Here is a 20,292-nt window from a genome sequence, read left to right on the forward strand (position 1 = left end):
TGAACTTTTTTGGTGCATGAATTATGAGACCTGCGTTACCTTGCCCAAGGTGTATTACACAATGTGCGAGTTTGGTTCAAAAGACCGTGAACATACCTGGTTGTCTTCATTTTATTATACGCATTCACAAAATCATTACATAATTGCAATCTGCTGAATACCGTAATTTGTGAAGTACCTGACAATAAGATTAATGAAATTGTGGGTAGTTAGTATCAATGGCCACGTCACCAATTGGTTGTAAGAGCCGAGCTGACCATCCAGAATGCCATCACAACAGTAAATAAATATATTAATACAGCCCATAAACTCCAGTCTCCATCTCCCCTTTTTTTACCCGTTGTATTGGGTAAAATGGAAGAAAATTTTAAGTTTAAAATATATTATTAACAATTAAATGAAATAAAGATGTATAAGCCATTGTAAAAACAATACACAAAAACAATTTAATCAATTGTATGCATTTTTTTTATATTTTGCATCTGTTTATTACCAATACAATGAAGCACCTCTACCTAGAAGTGTACACAGTATAACATACTTGTCAATTCAATACCAAAATTTTAATAAACAGGAGAATATGGGCATTATCTTTCCATGTGCACTCATTATTTTAAAACAAAGCTGAAAATTAAGTTTTCTTCATATCAAACTCCACTAGGAAAAAATACTTTCCCAAATAGCAATATAGACAGAGATAAGGTTAATCGTAATGCTTTCTTAATATCACCTTACGTATGTTATTATTATTATTGCACCATACTGTTCTCATCATTAGCTCAGAGATCATAAATTTCATGAATATGGACATCTTAAAACAGCTTCTGAAAAGAATATATAGATTTTTAGGGCCATGATATATTACTCTTTATACCCACACAATCATGATTTAAACCTATCTACACAGCAATCCATTTGTTTCAGTTAGCGGGAACTAGTAAGAAATATTAGTTCACTGATGTCCAGAACATACAGAAGTATCATAATGGCATTTCACATATATCACTGTAAATTGCACTCTGAAAAATACGCAGTATAAGCATTAAATCAATACACTTTATATCTGTCACCAGTACATACCAGCACCAAACGTAGACGATTATCTTAACGTTTAATATGAATAATAAATACAAAGGCACCATTATGAAAATAAACAATACATTTCAGTTACATAAATATCATTTGTATCATTTGCTGGCCTGCTTTGGCATCAGAGCCATATTCAAACATACTGTTTAAATTTGTTCAGTCATGGTGTTTTGTGAAAAAAGGCATACATCTAACAGGTTTTCAACATGATAATTATGTCATTTCAGGATTTATTAATAATTGTGATACCCCCTCTGGGGTAGCGCTAACACTCGCCAATTTAGCCAAATGCTAAAACTGACTTAGGGTGCTTTCCCAGAGATTTAGATCGATCAAAAGATTAAGTTTTAGATCGACCTAACTCCCTGGGGGTTCACGCTAAATTGCAGTCAGCCGAGCGGGCACCATAGTTAATTACCCCCTTACAGCTTTTAGTAGGCGGGACAGACGCTTAAGCCGGCCAAGCTGACAGTAATCTAGTGAAACTCCCCACAGGGATAGATCGATCTAAAAATCTATGGAAATGGGGTGTTAAATTGGCTACACAAAATAGGGTTGGTTTGATTTGTTTTAGTCAAATTTAAAGCATATAGAGGAAAAAGTGATGAAAAAATAGTGATTTGGCGTAGTGAAAAAATTTGCTAGTGCTACCCCAGCCCCTACATATCTCCCTACAAAAACATGCAAAACAGGTTAGCACAGACACTTGTCATTTTTAGCAGTATTGAAACTTTTGTGGAAAAGCAGCCATACAAAACTGCATAGATAAACTGTGGACCCACACCTATCAATTCTTAATATGTACACTTTATAGGAACAACCAACAGGTAGTTTAAAATATTAAAACATCTCATAAGGAGCAAAATCTGTTGAATGGGGCCCTACATATGGATGTTATTTCGCATAAACACCCCTCTGAATAATTTTAAAACGGTTCAAAACCAATCAATGCAGTTCCAATTGTTCTCTCATTATAACAGATATAACATTCTCACACAAACACACTTCTCAAATGTTTCAAGAGATGTTGTAAATTTTTAGACACTCAGCTTAGTTTTTTGTCCAGTCTTATGAAGAAACCCATCATCACAAAATAAAACCATGTTCTTTGTGGTGTAACACTTTCTCTGCTTGCTTATGCCAGTTTCCTAAAAGTGGAATGTTTCCAATACAACTCCATCATTCTGTGCAGCAATTCAAACTGGATCCTATTTACAGCTGAAAGTCTCCACAAAAGCAAAAAAAAAAAAACTTCACTCAATGCTTCATAATCACATCATTTTGTAAACAGTTCTTCAAAATGGTCTATCAACAGTTTAGTGAAGGAGTTGATCTGTGTCAGGCTGGCAATAGAGGCTTGGTTCCGAGACCAGATCAAGTTAGGACCGAATACAATAGCTAGGTTCAATGCTGTCATCATGTTCAGATCTGCTTTGGCTGCCACCTGAAGAACGATAGATAAGATTCTATCTTTTACATGAGCATTAAACTGTGAGAGCGTTGCAGCTAAAAATAAAGATCTTACAGAAATATTTGTTAACTAGAGGATCAGAGAGGCGATACCGCCTCCAAATATTGTACCACCAGCTGGAGCAAGCGCATTCGTATAGACCCCCACATACACAAAATAAGGGACACAGCCACCAGTTTTGTGCTTGACAAGCTGTAAAAATGCAATCAACAAGAATTTTTAAACTATTGCAAAAAATATATATGGTACAATCAAATTTAAGTTCTTCGTAAGGTAGGTCAAGGGTCAATTTCAAGGTCACAGTAAATTGCCAGTATATGACTTCCTATTCAAGTTCAAGAGTAACTATGGACCTATCTCTGTCAAGTTTGAAGTTAAAAGAGAAAGAAATTAGCAGAGTTCAGTTCATGATAATAAGTAGGTCAAAGGTCATTTTCAAGGTCACACTTAGATTGCCAGTATAGGACTTCCTATTCAACTTCAATAGTAACTATGGACCTATCTCAGCCAGTTTTGGAGATAAAAGGGAAGCAAAATTTGCAAAGTTCAGTTTATGGTGAAAAGTAGGACAAAGGTCAATTTTAATGTCACATTTATATTGCCAGTATATGACTTCCTATTCAAGTTCAATAGTAACTACGGACCTATCTCAGCCAGTTTTGGAGATAAAAGGAAAGCAAAATTTGCAAAATTCAGTTCATGGTGTAAAGTAGATCAAAGGTCAATTTTAAGGTCACATTTAGATTGCCAGTATATGACTTCCTATTCAAGTTCAATAGTAACTATGGACCTATCTCAGCCAGTTTTGGAGATAAAAGGGAAGCAAAATTTGCAAAATTCAGTTCATGGTGAAAAGTAGGTCAAAGGTCAATTTTAAGGTCACATTTAGATTGCCAGTATATGACTTCCTTTTCAAGTTCAATAGTAACTATGGACCTATCTCTGCCAGTTTTGGAGATAAAAGGGAAGCAAATTTTGCAAAGTTCAGTTTATGGTGAAAAGTAGGTCAAAGGTCAATTTTAAGGTCACATTTAGATTGCCAGTATATGACTTCCTATTCAAGTTCAATAGTAACTACGGACCTATCTCTGCCAGTTTTGGAGATAAAAGGAAAGCAAAATTTGCAAAATTCAGTTCATGGTGAAAAAGTAGGTCAAAGGTCAATTTTAATGTCACATATAGATTGCCAGTATATGACTTCCTATTCAAGTTCAATAGTAACTACGGACCTATCTCTGCCAGTTTTGGAGATAAAAGGAAAGCAAAATTTGCAAAATTCAGTTCATGGTGTAAAGTAGGTCAAAGGTCAATTTTAAGGTCACATTTAGATTGCCAGTATATGACTTCCTATTCAACTTCAATAGTAACTATGGACCTATCTCTGCCAGTTTTGGAGATAAAAGGGAAGAAAAATTTGCAAAGTTCAGTTCATGGTGAAAAGTAGGTCAAAGGTCAATTTTAAGGTCACATTTAGATTGCCAGTATATGACTTCCTATTCAAGTTCAATAGTAACTACGGACCTATCTCTGCCAGTTTTGGAGATATAAGGGACTAGATGTTATAATTTTGGAGTTACCATAATGTGCCTTAAATTTCGTACAGAAAAAATTAATTAAAATAAAGAAAATGTCATTTTGGTCAAAATTCTTGAAATAGGAGGTGCTCTGAAGTTTCAGAAGTTCAAATTTGATGAAATAATGTCATTTTTGAACACAAGTTGTCTGCTTTGCCAAGCCTTATGTTTTATTTTTCCAGAGTTCAAAATTTATTATCCATTACCGTACTGCACATTTTGCTTTTACCACCAATATGTACTTTTTGATAGAGCTTAACTCGAAAACCGTATGGAATACAAAAAAACCGAGACCACCTCCAGTGTTAAGCTTTACATGCTCTACAAAATGCAAAAAAGAATGGGTCTCTAGCATTAACGGTTCCCGAATTAGAGACAGTTTTCAGTTTCGGTATCTTATGGCCGCTACTCCCGTGAAAATGCACCGATTGACCCCAAATTCATGGAGATGAAAGATGACCTGAAGGGTAACACTTTCCAATAATATTATTGGTTAAGTCTGTGTGGTGTCTGAATAACAGGGCAAAAAAAATTTTTTTCGTAAAAAATTCCATTTTTTTTTAAATTTTGGCCCATTTGACCTTGAAGTAGAGGTCAAAGGTCAAATCCAAGGGTATATTTGAAATCTACACATATGACTTTTGGAAAGCCGTCTATAGAAATTTTTCCCATAACTCCTTCCGTAGGGTAGATAATTAGCATTTAATTTTGCCATTTTTAGACAAGGGTGCATTGCAATGAGTGCCACACCCAGACCCCAATACCGACAAAGCCCAAATTTTACGTGGAACGAGTTGAGATTATAGGTGACCTAAATCCATGAGATGGGTACGGGGGCCCTTACCGTCTAGGAGGAGAAGCGGTAACGGTAGCCGTCCGGCGGAGCCGGCGGAGCCGGCGGAACGATCCGGACGGGACCGAAACCATGTGTACTGCCAGCGCTAACGCTGGTGGTACAATGATAAAGATCTTACAGAAATATATATTAAAACATTGGTAAAACAATATTTTAACATATCATACTTTCTTACAGAAAGATGCTTATATGATAAAACGATTGTTCTGTATTTCATGTATAACCATTTGCTATCTTTCCTAGTTAAAATAAGCAGCACATACCCATGTTATAAACTCTAAAATGTACTTTAGTACAAAATAATTCTCCTCTGGCAGCTCTGTCAATAGTAACTTCTGGGCTTCAACTATCTGAGCATCCTTGTTCAAGGCTGTTTAAAATACCAACATGAAAAACACTTTCAAACAAGGAAATCCTACTTTCTATCAGTATGTTACAGAAAATTTCTGAATACTAAAGAAATGTTAAATCAGTTGAATATCCATCAATAATTTGAAAATAAGTTTACTTGAGCAGAGTAATTTAAATTTAACAATGTAGGTGTCATTTATTTAAAATATTTTCAGAAGAAAAAGACTTATTGAAATTCTACATGGAATAATTAAAAATTATATAAACCATAATCATGTCTTTTTTTTATAACAAGTTCCCCCCCAACACTGTGATCAGACTCACCATGTAAGTTCATGAGTTTTGGATAAAGTTCAAAGGTCATAATTGGTTCTGGGAGTTCTCTGAGGAATGACTTCAGCAGCACTGCAGGAATATTGATGTCATATTCTGCAAAGTCTATTTCTTGGCCTGCAAAGACAATATTAATTGAACAAGTGGAATTAAAGTTATTAATTTAGAATATTTTGCTTTTATGTGACTTCACTTTCAACAGGTTATAATAGTTTTTTAATACTGAATTGCCCAAAGTATTTTCTGTTTTATAATTTACTGTTCATGAAATAAAATAAACTTCTTCTACAATGGTCCTTACCTTCATTGAATTTTTGCTGCATTTCTTTGATTAAGTGTGCATTAGCAGATCTTCTAAATATCCCTTCCACCTCAAGACCTAAAATGAAATGATGGCAGACAGATGTCACTATTATCTCACTATATGCACACATCATATATCAAGAAAAAAACATGTAGATATCATAAGAAATATGCTAACAGAAAATTGATAAAGTATCTGCCTTGATAAGGGGAACTTAACCCCCCCCCCCCCCCCCCCACACACACACATACACACCCCTCTGCCTTACTTTTACTTGTCTTACTATTTGTGTTACGCTCTCTTACCATGTTCTTTTAAAAACTCCACACACTGTTTCACTACAGGGGGAATGACCTCTCCTCCATGTTGCTCTTTGATACTTAAATAAAAAGAAAAATTAGCAATATAACAGCCTGTTCTACATGAATACACACTTATATTGAATATCAAATTATTTTCATATGTATGGGTGTTTAAATATACATTTAATATACATGCCTTCTTGCCATTGATTTTAGACATAAAACATGATGCATGTCAAAAATATAATACTATAATCCAATGTTACTTACAATTTTAAAGTCACTCCAAACTGCTGAGTGTCTAAGGCTGGTTTGTCCTGGCTGGCTGTCCTGGCAGGGCGGGGCTGGTGCTTCTCTATCAGTTGTGCATCATGCCTACAACAGGCAACACATATAATATATATTATATAATATAAAATACTGCATTTAATCCCATTACATGTGTGCCTGCAAATCTACAAGTGTCACATTCCCATATGTGTGTGCTTAGTAGTGTTGTTGTTGAACTGTTTACAGTCAAAAGCCTTGCTTGCTTTTTATAAAGGAATTTCAACTGAATATGATTAACTTCATATACCTTGGACTTTTTGAATTTTTCACTTGATGAAATAAAAAACAAACTGCACAAGCAATTCAGAATACACAACTTACTCTCGTACTCTCTCTGGAATGTTTATTTGGTCAATGTGGATATACTTTCTGAGTTCATGGAGATAGTTCACATACATTATCTTTTTGCCAAACTTGGCACTGAAAAAGAAAAGGAATTCACATCCGCTTTTCTTTGATGATAATAAGCCAAAAGCTTTGTCTCAGTTACCAGTATACCTACTAGAACAGACTTCTTAGAATCTTTTTATTATATATTTTAAGAGTATACTAAGTTTACAGTTTTTTTCAATCTTTACTATTGCAAATTTGGAAGAAAGAAAATCTTAGAACTGTGAATCATGCACCCTATAAATACTTACCTAATTATTGGTCTAAATAGTAATAAAATTATCTTAATAAAGTTTGTGGGATGAACCAAATACAGATTCTTCAAGTTCTTCTTGTATCTAAAATTAGATAAAGCATTTCATCCTTGAATGAATTATAAAACGGATTTACCTAAAGATAAACATTTACTTTACAGGATCAATGCCTACCTTTTTTTTATCATCCAAACACATTACTTCAAAATATTTCTAAAACATAAATACACTCATAATAATTGCACATATATCTTTTGTTCAGTTTAAAAGATGCAATGAATACAAATAAAAAACCCAAAAGATAAATCCTCACTTTCTGTCAAACTCTCTGTAAGCTTCCTTCAGCCATTTAAAGCTGGGTTTGTTCTGACTGTTCAGTCCATAGTGGAAGTACACAATGATGTAGTCATTCTCAACATACTGGTCCAGTGTATGCTTCAGGTACCTAGAAATTATTAAAAGAGGAACATTCAAATAAAATGGGTCTGAATACCTCTGTCATGAATCATATCACAGAGAAATATTGAGATCTGAAAAGTTTAAATTCCAATTACCACAGCCTACCACTTTTCAAGAGATTTTTTTTATCGTATCTAAATATGCTACTGTCAAGATTATATAGAATCAGATCAAATACTTAGATTGAGGTAAGTATAGGTGTATAAGCTTTGTTTTCTTGTAACTACCAGTACAATTTGACCACTATATTTGAACAAAACAAACCAGATGAGGCAAAATAATATTTAGCTGATATGATATAGTCTTAGTCTCTGAACCTTTAGGAATTAATTAATCAAATTAATCTCATTTTTCCATATTTTTGGCAGCGGTTCATGCAGCAGATTGCATTTTAAGATTCAGATAATACCGACTTGTGTATTGTTTTCAATTTTCAGTTATATATTACTGAACACCATGTCTTCAGACCCATTAGAACTGCATTCTGATGATCCAACAGACAAACTTACTGCAGCAATCTCTCATGATTGAAGTCTTTACTCGGAGGCAGCCTACAGGCCGAGAAGACAATCACTTTCCTGCCATAGCGGTCATCACCTGAAGACAGAAAACAAATCACATGTACTTTATTTACCACACGGCAATGACTTAATATAAAAGAGATTCAGCAATAAAACAGGCAAAACTAAGTTGTAAATTGTCATTATCACATCTGTACTTATGGAAGTACTTACTTGTGTATGATGTAAAAACAATAGTAACGTGTATTTTGTACAGGTGTATCACACAGATAATATAAAAAGCTTTTTTATGTGCAGGATAAGAGAGTAGGCATGAACTACATGCTAACAACAACTATAAGATGTTGAGGAGTTGAAATTTAATGGTTAATCACAGGGTAAAATTTCATGTAGAGAGATTACAGTTTGTTGACGTTTTTATTAACCAAAGTCAAACAGAACTTAAATGAAAATCAGAATTGTTGACAAATGATTAATTTCTACAAACAATTCAGTACTTTTACTAAAAAGTGAAAACCCTAAAAGCCATTTAAGAGCTAGTGTTATACATGTAACAGAAAAAATTCAACTAAAAAGATAGTATATACCTAAACATCCATCGGCTTAAAACCCCTCTAGACACTGCCACAAATTAAAATTACTACAAAATACTACGGTGTGTAAAAGGTGTGTAAAAAGCACAGTAGTCACTATAACTAACAAACATGCTGTTGGTCAGCCCATTGATTGAAAGTTGTAAGATGTGGGTGCAGTTTATGTCCAAGCCATATGACAGCAGCAGAGTTCACATTAGCAGGTCCGAGATAAGCCAAGACAGGTGCAGGGAAAAGACAGACTACTCACTACCTGCAATCTCCACTATTCTGTGCTGTGCAACATCGTAAAATGGCATGTCTTCTTCTCTCACCTGTAACGATTAAAAGGAGTCTTCAGTAATGTGTCACAATTCTTTTGTATGTTTTATGGATAAATCTTTGAAAACACTTCACAAAGAAATGGTTTGTATTTACATGAACCAAACAATATATAAATTGTTTATCACTTTCTGTAAAAACAATGTCTTGTATGTGCTAAATAAGAACATGAACCGCCCACCCTCATGGCATAATATAACATGATATGAAACAGATGGATGCTACCAGATAGCAGGAAATACCACCTTACACAAATTGGCTATATCCTATAAACAAAACAACTCTTTTTATACTCAAAACAGTTTGCCAGATATATGCCATCTGAAGTTGAGGGATAATCACATACACATACATGTATACATACACTCAGTAGTAACTTCTGATTTATCATAAATAATAATAATAATAATAATATTTCACTTATACAGTTCAAGTGAAATGAGCAAAAAGTATGATGGGTTACAAAATGTTTTTTGTGATGGGCTTCAATACCTAACAAAAACCCTGAAGATAATTGAGGCCCCATCTTCACCAACCCTGTATAATTAACTCAGTTAAGCTAGTTTGATATGAGATAATATATTGTGTATATAATTACAACAAGATCATGGCAGGTAGCTGTCAAGCTATGGCACACTGAAATTAGTTTATGTAAAAATAGCTGCAAGTTCTGAGAAAATCCTGTCGCAGGAATTCCTACAAAAACTTTGCCTCAAAACATGTCAAGTGATATATCTAGATGGCATTTGTATCTAGTATGTGCAGATTTAAGTGTCCAGCATCCTGTATACAAGAGTACATTTCCCTACATTTGTTAGCGATACAGACCCATCATGTATTCAAGTTATCAATTCCGGCCAGCACTTCCCATATCCTGTGTCCATAATTGCTTCATTTATCAGTGTATAATACAAACATTAGACGGTGATATATGTTAATGAGGAAGTGAGTTGCATTGCAAACTCAGGGCTTGCACTCACAGTTTCGTCTCTTTTATAACCTGAACACAGATCTTAAGTTCCCAACAAATTCTCAGAAACTCAGGGCAGTCATTGGTATACCTATAGGCTGAGTGAGTTGTTCAGTAAATTTATTCATTTACTTAATTTGTGATGTGTTTTTGAAAATAAAAATAAAATAAAATATCATCTCTCCAAAGCAGCTTGTAAAGGTATGTCGAAATGCTACAACTAAACCTAATAGAAAATTAAAGAAAAATTGAGAGGAAAACTGTGGGTTGTAGGGGAGGTAGGAATAGAGGAAGAGAGCGTTTCCAATATGACAAATGTTCCAATCTTTATACTGTTATCTACATCTTAGGCAATGTAATATTTCCTTTAATATCAGTGGATTATTGTGTTTATTGGTCTTCTCACCTCCTCCTGCATCCCAAGTTCCTTTTCAAAGTCATCATCCAGGAGACCATCTGGGGTCATGGCCCCACTGCGCAGCACCGAGTTGGGATCATCCGGATTGGGAAGTTCTAAAAGAGCAGATAACAAATCTTATTATACAGAAAGCAATTCAAGTATAACCCATTATACTTATCTAATTAAAAAAGATGCTACACTGCGGGCTGTTCTTAAACAAGTGGCAAAGAACATGTTCACGGCAAAGATGTAAGATTAATAACACTGCAATCTGCCTGAAACCATCTGCTGAATATGATCACTTTGCTATGGGACCGTTCATAGTGAATTATGACGACCTAACAAATGTGCACAAAGTCCAAGAGGACTCTTGCTGAATGTAATCAGCTTAACAGACTAACATTCATCGTCCTGCCCTTCAGTTCCTGAAGTAGAATATATAGAAAAACTGATGATTTCACAAGTATGTTGGAAATGAGAGGAGGCCTTTGTTAGGTCCACAAATTTCATTGTGAACCATTCCTATGACTTGCCAAAGCTGACATAAAAGTACCTTACTTAAAAATATTACATATAGTGCTTACATTAGGAAAAAAGGATAGTTAAGGTAATTTTTTGTACTGGAATGAGGCAAACTAATTATTCTTTAGGAATTATTTTGAAATACGTCTCTCAAGTGAGATTAACAGACGTTTAACATTTAAAACCAACAATGACACACACATGCAGACAAACACATAAAAACTATAACCACAAGCTTACATCAATATGTAAACCAACATGACATTCTATACACACACCTCCTACAGCAAGTTGACAAAAGAGATTGTAATGCACTATTCACCTGCTCAAGATGATTTAGCCAGTCAGGTTTAAATATACATGTGAGGAGTGAAGGACATACACTGTAGGCGTGTCTTATTTCACCTGTAGGATCTCTTTCTTGAGGAGAAAGAGATTTTATCCATTTGTTTATAAAGTTTTCTTCTAGAGTATGTTTTATGTGTGTTGAATGCATATTCATCCAAAGTGTTATCATTGGTTACATATGCCAACACACACACACACACACGCACACACACACACACACACACCCCTCCTCAAAATGTGCTTGCATGTGCATACGCACACGAGTGCATGCATGCAAGCACACACATACTCACACACACAAACTTACTTCTAAACTTATTTGTATAATAAGCAACATTTATTTTCACACTTGTACATACAGGTAATTTAATTATTAAAATTCCACAAGTATCTTAACCACCTGTAATACCAGCCTCGGTGGTGTATGGAGATAAGGGTCAGTGATTTTCTTACTACTTGGATCACACCTGCATAGTGGTTTACTATTATCATCCATACAAAATAACCAGTTCTGACAATTCGGAATGCCCTTGCTGGTTGTAAATATCATCACTATTTTATCTAATGACTATATTACCAACTGTCAGTTTTGGATCTTAATCTATTTGATGAATGAATGAATGAATGAGTGAATGAATAAATCTTAAAATTACTTGCTTTCTAGTATATTAATTTCCTTAAAAGATGCAAGTTTATAATGGAAGTGAAGTTATATAGGAGATTGACAATCATTCTGATTGTACATTTATGAACACTTCAATACAATGAAGACATTGCTTCTACAATGTAGCTACTAGCACTAGAACATGTATTACAATTGTTCAGGTCTAACACATCCTGTTCTCCTCATATAGTATCTGATGACAATAATTGTGACAACTGAGGTGACACCACTTAATACTCAGATAGCATGCAGCATGCAAACAAGCTAGAAAAATGGCTCTATTTCTTCAAGTCAAAACTCCCATTTCTTCATTCTTTATGGTATAGCTTTGACCACTACTCAAATGCTGCATCCAAAGAAATATGTACAACTCACTAGCTATAAGTGAATATTTCTACAAGCAATATATACATGAAACTCATTAACTCAGTAGAAGGATGTGCATCATTCCAACACTCAGACAACTCTTCTGACAATGTTTCAGATAATTGGCTATTTGGGCAACATTTCATTACCAAACTGGTACCCAATTTATTTCTGCCTGAGGCACATCTAGTAAATGAATAAAAACAATCTATGCCGTTACACAAACAAGTATATGACAAGTAAAACACTAAAAACGCAAATGGGTAAATTAAGAGAAAAACACATCAAAGGAATGGGTATACTGGTATCTACCCTTGGGCAGTGTGTCCAGCCTTTCCTCTAACCCTGGGGCACATAGAGGCAAACCTTCTGTCTCTGGACTGGCTGCTTAAATAGATAAATGACATACAAACGGGAATGCCCTTCATGTACAGGCAAAATGTGCTGCATACTGTATATGCTGTCTCTTTGTAGACAGGTGAATCATTTAGTTGGTTTGGTTTATCTAAAACAGATTTTACTTTTGGCACTTACATTATTTTCAGGAATACTTTTCAGTTATTTGGTCTTATTTGACTTGTCTTGTTTATAAATCAGTAAGTCTCACAACTAGCATAACAGCACTCATTTTTGCAAATTTGCAACATTTTTACCTTAATTGCTTCAACCCTTAAAACCAAATACCAAGCTGTTCAATACTGTGTGCTTCACCAGTATCATAGCTTTAAGGGATGTAATGTCCATAATTAACTTTTTATCTTTTGTGTGATCCATGACCGCCATCAAATGTACAACTGTATCGTCACCATTTGTAAAAAGGACGAGTGACATGTTTGCCTATCGTCTCCAAAGTAGCAATCACATTGAGAGATGTGCTACATACATACTGTACATACATAATTTAAACACCAGAAATATAACCTCATTAACTGAAAACTAATGTACAATATGTATGTGCCAGTAAGCCTGCCAGTCACATAAATGCTGAGATGATCTACAGCAGTCCTACTGAAATGTAATGCTTTTTATACAGGTATTATTCTTTAATTAGCAGCTTCAATGTTTTAATTAAGAAAGTAGTCAAAGCTGTTTAAAAGAAGCAAAGACATACATGTAGGACCTAAATTCAATATAATAGTGGAACTGTGTAAATAAAAAGGGTAAGAAAATAGATCATTTCAGTTATGAGGCAAGAAAGTACAATATCAGCAGATACATTTAGGGATATTAACTGCACAAACCTTGATTGGCTGCAAACTCAAGACTGAAGTTCAAGTCATCATCAAATTCAAACTGTGGTTCTTCTAAGCCATCCCATTCAAAACCAGCACTGCCACTTCTCTCTAGAGCTGAAATACAATCAAAACAAAGCTTTTTATTATATTTATATATGGCCAAAAACAAAGAAGATTAATAAATAGATTAAAACCAAAACAAATATAGTAGATAATACATTCACAGCTGAGATAATTTAAAAAAAGAAGAAAAAAAAAAAAAACACAACATACATCCAAGCTGTACTGGTGGTTTAGAATTCAACTGCAAAAAATGGTTGTAATTAATTTGTCTTTTTTTCAACTTGTAGTACAGTACTATTATTGGTTAGGCTATATTAACAAGCCTTCTGATCTCAGGCTTTACTTACCAAACACATCAACAATACAAGTGAGAAATTGAGATAAAGTGACTTCAGGAAAAAAGTGCCAAATTTATAAACAGACAGAAACAAATGCTGTCAGGCTGACAAATTAACAATTGACATTTATGCCAGAAGCTCAAGAAACTTGGCACATCTGATTCAATTTGATAGAAAAACAAGGCAGCAAAGCTGTCAAATGTACAGACAAAAAAGCAGGAAAAAAACAAAATAGGGCACTGTCAATTCTGATGCAAAAGTACATTACAGACATGCTGAAACTGTCGGTCCGATCGGTCATGACCGGCAAAATTTGTCTGGACCAGTAAAAAATTGTACTGTGTCGGTCCAAAGGACCGACAAGAGTTTTAGGCGCCGCCATTTTGAATTAACAGTTATCGTTCGATGTGCTTCAGAAATAAAATTATATAAAATCCACATCATTTTTTCTTTCATTTACTAATCTAGCGACACGTAAAAATGACCACATTTTGGTAACATTCACTTACTAAGTACGAGAGCCAATCATATTATCCCTCTCAAACGAATGGGTACTTCCCCATGGGGAATCCCCCTGCTCTCGATATTACGCGCCCTGTCATTGGTATATTGGCCGCGACATACAGACAGCTATCACGAGGGCGGTCCACGCTGCCAAGCACATGTAAACATGCAGGAAAAATGTTTACTGCTAAACTTGGACACCTGACTCATTTCTCAAGAACAATTATTCATGTGGGAACCAAGGATAATGACGCCTGGCCTTCAAAGGTACGTATACATCGTTATTCGTTCTTTTTTTGGGAAAAAAAAACGTTGATAGTGCATGGAAATGAGGTCACCCGATTCAACCAGTAAAAACGATTTCAGAATTATAGAACTGAATCTCATGCGTAATTAGTGGTGATTGTAACGATATCTAACTTATGGGTACTTTCGTTTGCATTCAGCTTATACGCAGCAGTGCCTTCTGCATAGCGACGTTTTAGGTAAAGAAAGTTTGACAGTTCGGCCGCTTCCTACCTACCGAAAAAACTTGATCCATGGTGTATGAACGTAATGTTTCACAGATTTTAAATATCCAGTAAGCATAAACGCGATACCAGTTACCACTACCAGTTACAGTTTTCATTTTATCAATATTTTTATTATTTCAGATTATGATATCGTCGAGTCCTGACCAGGAAGCCGTTCGTTTCCATGCAGAAAAGACAGATACAGTGAAGTGGCTAGCATGTTTCATGCATTGGCACTCCCATTCAGACTATAATATGTACTGTTTGCGTAGCATCAAAATTTGCAAATTATTTTCAAGGATAGGAGAAATTGACCAACAGCAAACTTTGCTATTGTTGAACAGTGGGAATTCATTTAATTTTTTATCAAATTCATTTCACATTGAAATAACTCAACATTAAATTTTTGGAGAAATTGATCATGATAAAATTTAAAATTAACCTCAATTTATGACATGGATATGAAATATATGATGAATTCCTTGCTTTTCTACCATATATCATTAAAACATACTATAATACATGTAGGTGAGACACTTGCCAGAATGGCATGTCCTGAAAAATTAAGCCGTACGCGCTGTACTATTGAATTAAAGGACAAAGTGTGAAATTCAAGGACTTTCAAAGGAAGAAACAAATTCAAGCTCTTTTAAAGGCCTGTATGAACCCTGGAACTTGTGAAATGAGAACAAAAATAAAGCAGTGCTTCACAAGTGTCAGTTTTTGTTTTTAAAATTTACAACATGTCCAAATTATTTAATAGTATTACTGAATATGTATTTACAAGAAATACTTCTGTGTACTACTATGCAAACAAAACATTTCCATCACTGAATGGAAAATTTTCGGTCCGGCAAAAGTCCATTCGGTCCGGCAAAGTTTTCTTCACTGCCGGTCCGAATGTCCGGCAGTTCTGAAAAGTTTTCAGCATGTCTGCATTATGTTAAACTGCAAATTCAACATCAAATTTTAATTATGCTCAACAGGTAATTCCAATGTAAGTAAAATGTGTAACAAGCATAAGGCTTCAGGCCCATGGGAGTTCAAGTTCACACTTTGAAAAGAATCCAATTAGACTGCTCTTCCAACTCAGGCTGCATGCCGATTTTCAAACTTGACCTGCGTTTTAGTAAGATCGATTTTTCCTGTGAGTTTCATGACAACAGGCCTATCAGTTTTCCTTGAAATGTGTTTACAGTGTTGCATATATGCTGAAAAATGAAAAAACAGCATAACTTCTACAATAATGGCCCAATCATGCCGATTTTCGCAACTTGACCTGCGTTTTATGAATATTCATCAGCTCTGTAAATATAAAGCCAGAAAGTAAAACTGCCTTCCACTTATCGTGTTTACAAGGAAAGTGCACGGCGACGATGGCGACACCGACAATGACACATCTGTGTCTGTACATAAAAATGCCAAAATGTAAACAAGACAGTACCATTTCAACATGGTTTATTTCCATTTTTAACACTTTTTTAACATAAAACAAAATTAACATTTTACTGCCATTTTTATATGATCAACTTAGAAAATTGATGAGATGTGAAAAATATCAATAGAACAGTGTTAAATGTCCAATTTCTTCCATTCTGAGATTCTGAACATAGTGAATGATTGAATCTGACAAACTGCAATGATATGAGTTTATTTCCATTTTTGACAGTGCCAGTATGTGAGTGTTTGCTTATATCAACCCTATTATTATGTACAATTTATGAACCCAGTTTTATCATTTCATGATTGGGTTATAAATATATCTCTTTTTTTCAAGTAGGAGGTGTAGTTTAAATATACTACTTAATACTATTTAGAATACTTTTAGAATTTAACACCCTTATAATATTCAACTCACATCTTAACATGCATCTCTCCATGTAGTTTGATCAAGATACATGTACTAGTACATATATTAAACCTATTAGTTACATTCACTTAGCAAGATAATTTATGTTGAGTTGTCCATAAACAGAAAAATCAACCTAGATTGGTTATATTTATTAGACTGGCTTTCAGTTTGGCTGACAGATTTTGCACTTTATTAATTTAAAATATTGATTAATTACAGGTCAGTCTTGATGAAAAAGCAGCAGGATAAATGGGGTTAATGGTGGAGTAGATAAAAGGAGCCCTATGTTGTTTGATTGCTAGGATACCTTGAGCACACTGGTTTTGATAACCTCTCTTAATGTACGCTTTCTAATAAAACACCCAGAAAAACATACTTGTAAATGCTTGTAATGTTCAACTTAAATACAGGATGTATAGTTTTTCTACCTAAGTGACATAATGGTATATCAAGCACTTTAACACATTGACTTCTTTTGCTTACAAAACAAAATACATGTTCTTCACATTACTTCATTATTGATCAAGATTAGAAATTATATATTACCCAATTTGGCCGTTTAAATGCTCTGTTAATCGGTATGATAATTTAACACATGATCAAATGAAAAATATATAAAATCAACAAAATGCAAGTTAAATTAGAGACTACAAACAGTTGATATACATGCTTGAAACCACCTGAGTTGAGTGCACTAAAACTGTAATTAAGAATAAAGCTAGATAAAATGTTAATCTATCATGCAGATATGCCTCTAATGTGCAAAGGCACTGAACCAGGCTAGTATTCTAGTAACTGGAATGGAATGCTATTAGTATAAGCATCAGAATGTCATTGCTAGCTAAAGGTGACAATGAGTTTAACTACTGTGGCTAAACAAAAGGTAAAATGATCCCTTCACAATGGCAATAAAAATAGTAGGAAATGATGTAGTAAAATAACTTACTTTGGAGAATGAAAATTTGGATATAAATTTACTAATGAGAGTGTATTTAGATGGCTTAGAAAAGGTATAATTCCATGGATATATATATAGTTGTAAGTGTTAAGAATGTATCCCAGAGATACCATCATACAGATCAGCACAATCCCTAATAGTGGAAGGCAATGCAGTCAATTTAATATGGTATAATTAAACCTTCAACCTTGGTGATATAAATGAATATATAATAATAGTACAAGTATCCAGCACCTGGCAGTTAGTTGTATTACCTTCAATGCTATCCTCCTGGTCCTCAAATATCACACCTGTCACAGAGGAAGAGCAGATAACAACAAAGTGTCCAGAACACTATATATATATGTGGACATCAAATGCTAATTTTTATTTCAAAAATTCATGAACACGAGCAGAAAAGTAATGTTCAGTACCATTTATAAATATTCTGTACCTGGAATAAAAGGAGAAATTAATTGCAAGCCTCTCAGCACTGCATACACATATCTCTAATTCTTGTTTTAAACATGATATACCCTATTCCTGAACTTCAGATTCTTGCAGAGAACTATCAGCTGTTGAGGACCTTCACCAATATTTCATTAATGTTTACAATGACAGTTACAAATTCATTTCATCATTTGGATTCCCAGCTCCCACATGGGAGATGTGTAACAGTTAACATTTGCCTAAGAAGTTCAATAAGAATCTTTTTCATGACTAGTCAAAATGGCAGTTTAACAAATAGCCTTAATTTTTTTCTGGGTAGAATGCAATCTATTCCTGTAAGAAAAATATGTGATCAGATCGGTTCTCCTTATCCTTACAAAATACTTGGCTTATCAAACCTTACTATTGTTATAGATACAAATTGCAAAATAAGGCAGACCAATGTGCTGGATTTCTTCAGATATAAATTGTACCATCCAGATACCGTGACCTTTTCTGAAAATCTAATAATTGACAAAATACCTTTAAGCCATCTAAACTGATGAGCAGACAGCAATATCAATCACATCTACACAGACTGCATATATCTGGTAGTAACTTTCCAATTCAGTAAAACTCATCTTGAAAACTGACTGAAAAAACTATGCATCTGCAGATAGACCAAAATAACAGTTAAAGAAACAAGAGTCTTCACTTGGTGAGGGGGCCTATAGCAGCACTCACCAGAGCAAAAATGCACCAGTATAGGCTGCTACATGTAGTAGTTGCTGAGTGTTTTATCTGTATGTCCATCTTTTAATTTCATATTAAACAGTCCTGTAGTCTCTAGTCATCCACTTTTATCAAGTTAGGCATAATTAAATGCATGACACCCATACAATGATGTACTACATATATCATGTGCAAGGAGACTACAAGCAAGCATATATCTTACAGTAACATGCATGCAATAACCAACACATTCAGTGCCCCCCCCCCTCTCTAAATATAAATTATCACTGACATATCTAGGTAAAACTGCCACTGATAATAATGAAATCTTTGCATTTATGAGTAGTTAAGTAGTTAAGAATTGTTGTCAGATAACTTTCACACAAAATATACTTAATTTAAATAAACTACATGTACCCAGTAGTAAACTGGATGTCTGAAATGTCTGGAAATAACTGAACAAGTTTGTACATATATGATATAGTATAGCACAGATTCGTGAACCAAATTTACTAAAATTCACAAAAGTCATAATATCAAGCAATGTACCCTTTCCCCTTGTGTTCTTTACAGTTTTCAACATAAACTAAAACAATGTCAACAAAACATTCAGTGGCGGCCTGGTTACACACCTGAGCGTCTTGAGGCTGAAGAAAGTCTCCCTTTTAGAGAGTCTGGTCTTGTGGCACTACTGGCACTTCCCTGTCTTTGTACAGGTGTCTTGACGGGCGTGTCACCGTCCCCTTTAGCGTCCTCCATGGACTATCACCACCAGTACGTGTAGCGATTTCAGATTAAGGTAACGTAAACACTTCTTTTAAGTTCAACTAAAGCCGTTTCCCAGTTGACGTCATATCACTGATGGCAGATTCAGTATTGAACTAGTGCAAATCACCATTCTATAGTGTTAAGAAAAATATTATCTGGCTTATATATTGTAAAATCACAACCAAAATATCAACAGTCAGTTGCTGTCACTCCCCTACTTCAATCTGGACTTCTGTGGTCGTAAAAGTCGTAAGAGGTGTCTCTAACGCAATACGGTACTAATACGCAATACAGTGTCGTAAAATATGTTCCTCAAGACCCAATCCCCAATCCTTCTCTGTGCAAAATTAGATTCCTAGAAAACGTTTAATTGGATAAATTGTTTTTTATCCCCCAAAAATGAGATTTTATTTTTAAAAAGACCAGGGTTAAGATGTTCTTTTTGTAAGAACTCTTTTTCGCCCAAAATCAACTAAGCAATGAATTTAAGGAGATTTTTGAAAA

General features: G+C 34.5%; 1 protein-coding gene and 1 long non-coding RNA gene across 4 annotated transcripts; one reads left to right on the forward strand and one right to left on the reverse strand.

Annotated features, from left to right (window-relative positions):
- Window positions 1–99: 99 nt before the first annotated feature.
- On the reverse strand, window positions 100–20,044 carry LOC106162707 (rho GTPase-activating protein 1). Of its 3 annotated transcripts, none has more exons than XM_013540086.2 (15): window positions 19,653–20,044; window positions 18,135–18,170; window positions 13,660–13,767; window positions 10,525–10,631; window positions 9,078–9,141; window positions 8,223–8,310; window positions 7,568–7,699; window positions 7,252–7,338; window positions 6,932–7,030; window positions 6,551–6,655; window positions 6,284–6,357; window positions 5,976–6,053; window positions 5,666–5,791; window positions 5,254–5,360; window positions 100–2,533 (listed from the first exon to the last, which is right to left on the reverse strand). In XM_013540086.2, exons 1-15 carry the CDS (start codon window positions 19,777–19,779, stop codon window positions 2,366–2,368), a joined length of 1,506 nt encoding a protein of 501 aa, XP_013395540.1. In that variant the 5' UTR covers window positions 19,780–20,044; the 3' UTR covers window positions 100–2,365. The 3 variants fall into 3 exon arrangements, with proteins under 3 accessions (XP_013395540.1, XP_013395550.1, XP_023930306.1); XM_013540096.2 differs by having other exon boundaries at window positions 9,081–9,141; window positions 19,653–20,042; XM_024074538.2 differs by lacking the exon at window positions 18,135–18,170 and having other exon boundaries at window positions 19,653–20,043.
- On the forward strand, window positions 14,324–15,783 carry LOC147764181 (uncharacterized). The gene is made up of 2 exons (XR_015331390.1): window positions 14,324–14,825; window positions 15,212–15,783. It is a non-coding gene; the product is annotated as an uncharacterized LOC147764181 (long non-coding RNA).
- Window positions 20,045–20,292: the final 248 nt, after the last annotated feature.

This window comes from Lingula anatina, chromosome 1, assembly GCF_051362555.1.
Source record: "Lingula anatina isolate TDL-2025a chromosome 1, LinAna3.0, whole genome shotgun sequence".
NCBI lineage: Eukaryota > Metazoa > Brachiopoda > Lingulata > Lingulida > Lingulidae > Lingula > Lingula anatina.

Bases quoted from the DNA above. Each gene is read 5' to 3' on its own strand.
- LOC106162707 (XM_013540086.2), bottom strand. From the start codon at position 19,779: ATGGAGGACGCTAAAGGGGACGGTGACACGCCCGTCAAGACACCTGTA. The intron at 7,700-8,222 runs GTAAGTTTGTCT...AATAATTTCTAG, and splicing joins AATCATGAGAGATTGCTGCA to GTACCTGAAGCATACACTGG. The intron at 7,339-7,567 runs GTGAGGATTTAT...ATCTAATTTTAG, and splicing joins TACAGAGAGTTTGACAGAAA to ATACAAGAAGAACTTGAAGA.